Below are 8326 nucleotides of genomic sequence, written 5' to 3' on the forward strand. Positions count from 1 at the left end.
TTTCTTTGCATTATAAATATGTGCATTTTGTGCATATATATATATATATATATACACATATATACACATACATATATACATATATATATATATACACATACATACATACACACATATATATATATAGGGAGAATTCACAAAAAACAAAAGATTAAGGCAGGTGGTGTAGACAACAAACATATGTATTAGTTTAATGCTTGGCAAGTGAAAAAGTGTTTAACGTTTTGAGCCTACACTCTTCAACAGAAAGGAACACAGAAAGAAACAAGGAGTGAATATAAAGAATGTGTAGTGGCTAGTGATCTAACATGGATCTATACAGGATGTCCCAAGAGTCCCTGATGGGTTTTAATTTTTAATAACTTCCTTAACTTAACAAATAAATGTATGAAATTTTGATACAGTATAAAGGACATAATGGAAATTAATATGCACAAGTCAAAATTTACAACACTACTACATCACATAGGAAAAATGACATCGCTTAAATGGCAACCATTTTCAGCTTCACACGCCTGTGCTCTTCCCAAAATTTGCACCATAACACACTCAAGAGCTTCAGACACTACTTCTGTGCTTTCTCTATTTATATTCTCCCTCAGTTGCACCAGGGTCTCCAGCTTGTTGATATAAACCCTCTCTTTCAAGTATCCCCACATGTGGTTCACATGTGTGGCAAGCCAGAAGCCCTGACTTAAGACCCTGTGAGTTCTTTCTTAGGGGTTGGTTAAAGGAACAAGTCTATTGTACAAAACCAAAGACTTTGGAAGAACTTGAAGGGTGAATACAAGAAGTTATGTCTTCCATTCTACAAGTGTTCCTGGTGAAATCGGTTGATGCAATACCTAGGTGTTCATAGAATGCCAGCAGTGACCCATGCATACCAGCCTCCCTTCTCTATGCCACTGATATTATTCAAGGGAAAGGCAAAGGCCAATACAACTTGGCACCAGTGACATCACAACTCATTTCTACAGATGGGTGAACTGGAGAGCAATGTGAAATAAAGTGTCTTGCTCAAGAACACAACACACAGCCCGGTTTGAGAATCAAACTCACTACCTCATGATTGTGAGCATGATACTCTAACCACTGAGCCATGCACCGTCACATAATTCTTAACATTAACCGTTCAAATGTTTGTTAAAATTTTCTGTACAACATAACAATTTTTCTTAGCTACTAAATTTTATAAAACTGAATGATTAAATGCTACTAAAAAAATCATGTATGACTTACTTGGTATGTGCTATCTGCTACTGTCTTCAGTTGAAAATCTGAAGTAGCACCTTCATAGTTGAAATTTTGGTTAAACTCTGTTTGAGATTCTTTCCTTAGTGATGCTACTTTTGAACTCTGGCTGCTACATGGGTGCTTTAATATAGGGACAGGGACATCATATTCAGGACACATCAACTCAGTTGCACATTCAGATTGTCTTTTGTCTCCAATGAATTCATTATTCGTATCTGTCCTATAACCATACTGGACATCACTATGATTCTGTCTTTGAACAACACAGACTATTATAGAGACTACAATAGCTGTAGATATTATCACAGCAGCTATCACAATTATTACTACTAAACTGATATGTATCATATCATCTGACTCAGTGTGTTGAGCTGTGTAAAGCTGAGAAGTGCTGTTGCTGACTGTTAGAGTCAGAAATACAGTAGTAGTTGATGATAATACTGGAGTACCACTGTCTTTGACAACAAACTGAAGGTCATATGACCCAGCATCATTTTGGTAAACTGGACGAGAGAAAGACAATACTCCAGTATAAGGATTAATAATGAATAACTGTTTGTGGTTTCCTCTTATTATTTCATATCTGAGGAAAGCATTCACATGGCTGTCTCTGTCAGAAGCTCTTAATGTTGTAACGTCATTGTTGCTTTGTGGTTCATAATGGATATCAAGATTGAAAGGGCTAACACTCGGAAATGTAAAATATGGAGCATTGTCATTCTCATCCATAACTTCAATAATAACATTAGTGGTATTATTGAGCAACGGAATTCCACTATCTCTCACTAAAGCCTGGAATTCATAAATATTCTGCTTTTCGCGGTCCAGTGGCTGCAATGTTGAAATAAATCCAAAATTCGAAATCTTGAAAGGAACAACTTGATTCTTTTTACTGAATAAAGAATACATCAATTGACCTCCAAGTCCTAGATCAGGATCTGTAGCATTAATGAAACCAACAGGAAAATTTGGCTTTTCATTCTCATAAGTCAGAAATTTGAATGTATCTTTAGTGAATTGTGGCTTTTCATCATTGACATCCATCACTTGGATGGAAAATCTGCGTTGTGTTTTCATTGGTGGCGATGCTTTGTCCTTACAAGTAATGGTAAAATCAATATTGCTTTTTTCTTCTCTATCAATTCTATTCTTAACCAAAATCTTATATTTCTTTCTGCCCAGACTTTGAAGCAGTAATATATTATGGTGGAGGCTGCAGCTGACCTCACCATTTGACCCCACATCATTGTCTGTTATTTTCACATAAGCTATAAAACTTCCAACTTCGATGCCTTCAGAAATAGTAGCGACATTTCCTAGTGATTCTGAGATAAAGTTCATATCTATAACTGGAGCATTGTTCTTTTCACTGACCAAATTTACAATTACCATAGCAGTGGAACTTAATGGAGGATTGCCTCCATCTTTTGCTTCTATCTGAAGAATCTGTACTTGTTTTTGAGCTAAAGATGGTGTTTTAAGTAAGAAAATTTCTCCTGTGGTCTTTTTTAATTCAAAACAAGTTTTGACAATATTTGCTGTTTTTGAACCAAAAAAATATGAAACTTTGCCATTTTGCCCCAGATCATTATCTGTTGCCGATAAAATTACTATTGGAGTGTCTCTTCTATGTTTAGTACTAACAGACACATTATAAATATTCTGAGAGAAAATGGGTGGATTGTCATTTACATCCGTAACATTTATATGAACATTTAATACACTCTGCATTGGTGGATAGCCTTCATCTATGGCAATGATTTGTACCAAATATTTATCTTTTACTTCTCTGTCCAGTTTCTTCTCCAACATTATTTCCAATTTTGAAGTACCAAATCTTTTTTTAGTAACTGAAAGTGTAAAAGGTTCATTTGCATATTTCCGTAGCTGATAATTAATTTGAGAATTAATTGTTGCCATATCTTTGTCAATTGCATTTGGAATAGATATTTTTGATCCTTTGCTGTCTCTTTCAGAAAATTTGATGTGAATTTCTTCACTTGGAAACTCTGGTTTGTTATCATTGATATCTTCAATAAACACTTTTATTTCTATTATTTTTATAAACGACTCCTTTTTCCGAACTGCAACTTCCACCATTTTGAAACAATCTGTGTTGTATTTACAAAGAGATTCAGCATCTAATTCTTTAGCAGTGTACAGTTTTCCTGATTTTGAAACGTTAAACAACTCTGAGCCTCTGTCTGTACCTTGTTTTAATCGACTAAACCAGATTTGCTTTGTCTCTGACCTGGATAAGCTATCTAGGAACTGTGTGCTGTGTGCAATATCTCCAACTTTACTATCTATATTTTGGTTTTCCTTTACTCTGAAGATGACCTCTGCACATATTAATGTGTGCAGCAATGAAAAAATTAGACATGTTTCTAGAATCTCAATCATTTTTAATGGAAGTGACAGATAGCATCACAGTAAAATGTCTAAATGAATCCATCAACATTTAACCTGAAATTTAATGAAAAATAAGATTTTAGAATTAATTATTTAAGCAATTTTCAATAAACATATCAAAATATGCAACAATAACTCAATCCAAATCTAGACTTTCATCAGAAGACTATAAAGAAAAAATTTTAAAATAGCTGTAATTTCTATGATTTCCTTCATCGGAAAAAACTAAATATCAAGAAAATAATTAAGAATTTCCAATATTGGTAAATTTTCATTTTTTTTAATTTTTATAATTGAACATTATTTTTCTTTTTAAAATTTTGAAGTCTAGAATGTTTTGAAGTTAATATATCTCTTGATGCATTTACGTCAATACCTATTGATATATATTGTAGGATGGGCAACATGTTTGATCATCTTTGATTTTTAAAGTATTCTATAGCATTAAAGATGTTGTTGATTATCTAAAAAATTTTAATGATTATTTTGAGGGAGCAACTTTTTAAGTTAGGTACAGACTGTGAAAAAAGGGTTACAATAGCTCTGCATTATTGTAAAACTTAAAGGAATAGAATTAATATTGAATATTGAATATTTGCAGCACAGTTGCAAAACTGTAAAAGCGAAAATACTATTACTTATAGTTCAGTTTAATTTATGTAGGATCTTGCTGATTCGACAAGGTAGTTGTGTGGATGGGCAGTTCTTATTGGTCACTTCCACTTAGCAATCCTTGATGCAGGTATGTGCCTCTTGACCCTACAAAGCTGGTGACTCCTCAATGTGTCAATGTGCCACTTCTACCTTGCCCATCCACATGTGAGCACCCTCGCCATCGCTGTCAAAAAAAAAAAAATGGCATAGGCATGACTGTGTGGTAAGAAGTTTGCTTCACAATCATGTAGTTCCAGGTTCAGTCCCACTGTGTGGCACCTTGGGCAAGTACCTTCTATTATATCCTCGGGAAAACCAAAGCTTTATGAGTGGATTTGGTTGATAGAAACTGAAAGAAACTCATCACATATATGTGTGTGTTTGTGTATGTGTGTGCGTGTGTATACCTATGTGTGTGTCTCTCTGTCTGTATTTGTCCCCCACCATCACAGCTTGAGAACTGGTGTTGGTGTGTCTACATCCCTATAACTTACTGGTTCAGCAAAAGAGACCAATAAAATAAGTACTAGGCATAAGAAATTAGTCCTGGATTCAATTTGTTTGACTAAAACCCTTCAAGGTGGTGCTCCAGCATGGCTGCTGTCAAATAACTGAAACAAGTGAAAGAAACAAGAACAAAAGAATATATTTATATTTATAAAAACAAACAGTTCTCCCACCTATCTTACAATAAATATTTTCAGTAAGTTCAGTTTCTAAGCATAGCTAAAATTTCCAGTATCACTATCTAGTTTAAATGATAAAAGATCTGAAGCGTTGAAAAACTGAGATTCCAATTTGAAAACACAAATTTCTGATCTTGTTTATAAAAATTGATACCTATTATAGAACTACTAAGTAGCTATATACATTTAAGAAAAATAAAGATAAAAAATACTGTCAGATGTTTGATAATCTAACTGATAAGAAAATATCTGTTTTTTTCTTTTTTCCTATAAAGAAAAAATACATAAAAAACAACTTTTTCTTGTTGATAAAAAAATATAAACAAATACTGATATCAAAACAATTCCTATTTACCAAATGTAAATTCTTCCACTCTTCAGAAATCAAAAATCAGAAATATTAAAACTAATTTCTAGATGAGTTTGTTTATGCATAGAATTGCTTATATTTTTCTTATTATTTTTTCTTTTCTTGTTACACAAAACTAGACAGGATTATTGATATTGCATCTAAAGAGACAAGAAATTTCTCTCTTTAGCTGGCACCAGCCAACATAATCAATTACCTATAATCTTGATGTTGCAGAATTCCATGAAATACCGCTAGGAGATATAGATATCTGGTTTCCAGTAGAAATATTTGACAAACTTAGTGTAAAGCAGATGGTTATTTTTGTATTTTTGTATTTTTGTATTATCTTTGTCTATACCCTAATTGATCGATAATGATATGTGGAAAATATACTGACAGTAACACTGAAAATGCAGTTAGTTGATGATGTGCTAGAAATAGCAGTCAAATCTTTCTTAAATTACAACCTGTATTCTTAAAAATTATAAAAACAAGAAAAGACAGAATGAATGTAATAGCTTTATATACATACATACATATATATGTATATATATATATACATATGAGATGTCCACAGCTAGAATGCATTTGATCTGTGCTGACCTGTGGTTAAACAACACCACCATCACCAATAGCAACAGCAATAACAAAACATGCTTACTAAACCAACTAGAAATATTAACCAAATCATCTTTAAATCACATTCTGCTGTCTTGAATAACTAAAGGATGAATCGTGTAATAATGTAGTCGTAAATATCCCTGAAAAGGCAGGATGGTCAATTCTCAAACTAACATCTACTGTCTGCTCAATTAGGACAGATCTGAAGTTAAACCACAACACAAGCAACAACACCAATACCAATAAGACCACCACCAAATACAAAATGAAAACTTTACATTTTCAAACTAATTAAAACTTCTCTTCTTCATCAATTATGTTTCTATCCAAAAAAGACAGTAAATTATCGGATCCATGGATGGAAACATTGGATAGTAATATGTCACAGTATTTACTCTGACTTTTTGTACTTTGAGTTCAAATCCTGTCAAGGCCATCATCACCTTTTGTCCTTTAGGAGTTAATAAAAAAGTACCAAATCAAGATGGTAGATTGGTGGAACTGCAAGAATGTTGGGCTGGATGTATTGTGTTGTTTGTTCCTGATCTTTGTATTCTGTGTTCAAATCTCATGGCTTACTTGGGTATAAAGTTAGTCCATTAGTTGGTTTAACCCTACTGACACCCAAGGCTCCATTCTGTTGCAAGCATTTGTACCCTGTCACTCGCTTAAGGATAAAATTGTCACTCCAACCAATCTCAGAGACTCTATAAAATATCATGTACTCAACATTCCCTCTTGGCTATATATATATATATATATATATATATATATATATATATATATATATATATATATATATATATATATATATACACACATACATATTAGGTATGCTGGTACTTGAAAATACCTCATGGACTGATGACCTTGCTCTGAAAATAATACTAAATGCCCCTTCCTCCACCTTAGCCGCCCATCAGCTACCCACTTACGGGCGAAATGCAAATCTCCTGTATGGGAAACATAGGAATGTGAGTAAATTAAGGAAAGAAATAAGTGGGGTGGGGTACGCAAATGTCATGCTGGACATGCTAGAAACAACAGGTAAAGGACAGGATTATTGCAATAACTTCCTTGTAAGATTAAATAGAAGATCAGGTTTTAAAATACGCACATCTCAAACAAGAATGACAGAATAGGAAAAGATAATTTCCATAGGATTTGAGCTGTAATTTAGCACACAGCAAAAAATAACATAATTCATATAGAACTTTAACTCTGTGTGTGTGTGTGTGTGTGCCAAAGGAAGCAATTTTTGCATACCTTTCTTAATTCCAAAAGAATGAAATGTAGTGAAGTTGTAATATGTTAACAGCAGAAGGTCTCCATACATTATAATGAGAAATTGAAAGAGAAAGATAATGCCTAATTCTATGCATGCATGAAACATGGGACGGAAGTGAAAATGACCTTAAAATAGTACGAGACAACTTCATTTCTGAGGTTCTCGGCGTCCCCTTCTCTCCCGCTTTCCCACTCTCTTTGTGTCGGCTCTCTTTCACTTTCACCTATAGAAGATACATAGAGTATGTACGTCAGTGTCTGTCTCTCATCTGCTATCTGTCTTTCAACTTTTCCTTTAGAAACTTGTTTTCTGTTTCTGTTTCTTTCTCTTGTCTCTCTCTGTCTTTTTTCTCATTCTGCATTTCACTCAGTCATTCCATAATAATTAATCTCTTTATGCTTTGAAGAGAGCAGAAATTGAAAGAAAAGAGAAAACGAAAAAGGGAGAGAGAGCAAAGAGGGAAGGAAATAAGAAAGTGAAAGATGTATGGACACGTATATGAAATAAACATGTGTGTGTCTGTCTGCAAGTGGGAGACAGAGTGAGTGAGTGAAGGTGTGTGTTATGATGATGGTTGTCTTTTAAGGTACACACACAAAGAAAATGTGACGTCATCATCATTGCCGTCATATAAAATGTTTACAATAGTTCACTTATGGAAAAGATTATAATTTTAAATTCTTGTAATGCAAATATATCAATAAAAAATAAAGTTTAATTGATAGGGGAAATAGTACTGAATCTTTTGATATTTCATACATCGAAATCAGCAACTCAGTTTTGGAATGGATAAGGAACGCATGCACACACACATACAAATTCTCTTTTATAGATATAAATATACACACACATGTATACATAAATATACATATATATTTACGTACATATTTATGTATACATATTTATACACACACACATTTATATATACATACATACATATATATATGTGTATATATATATGTGTATATATATATGTGTATGTATCTCTCTCTCTCTCTATATATATATATACACACACACACACACACACACACATACACACACACACACACACACGCA

General features: G+C 33.2%; 1 protein-coding gene across 2 annotated transcripts in view; it reads right to left on the reverse strand.

Annotated features, from left to right (window-relative positions):
- LOC128246972 (protocadherin-18-like) overlaps nucleotides 1-8326 on the reverse strand; it is a 142676-nt gene that overhangs the window by 30823 nt on the left and 103527 nt on the right. For both annotated transcript variants that reach the window (XM_014924153.2, XM_014924157.2), the window contains exon 3: nucleotides 1240-3720. In XM_014924153.2, coding sequence (XP_014779639.1) covers nucleotides 1240-3657 — 2418 coding nt within the window. In that variant the 5' untranslated portion in view covers nucleotides 3658-3720. The remainder of the gene's footprint in view (nucleotides 1-1239; nucleotides 3721-8326) is intronic.

Source organism: Octopus bimaculoides, chromosome 14, assembly GCF_001194135.2.
Source record: "Octopus bimaculoides isolate UCB-OBI-ISO-001 chromosome 14, ASM119413v2, whole genome shotgun sequence".
Classification (NCBI taxonomy): Eukaryota; Metazoa; Mollusca; class Cephalopoda; order Octopoda; family Octopodidae; genus Octopus; species Octopus bimaculoides.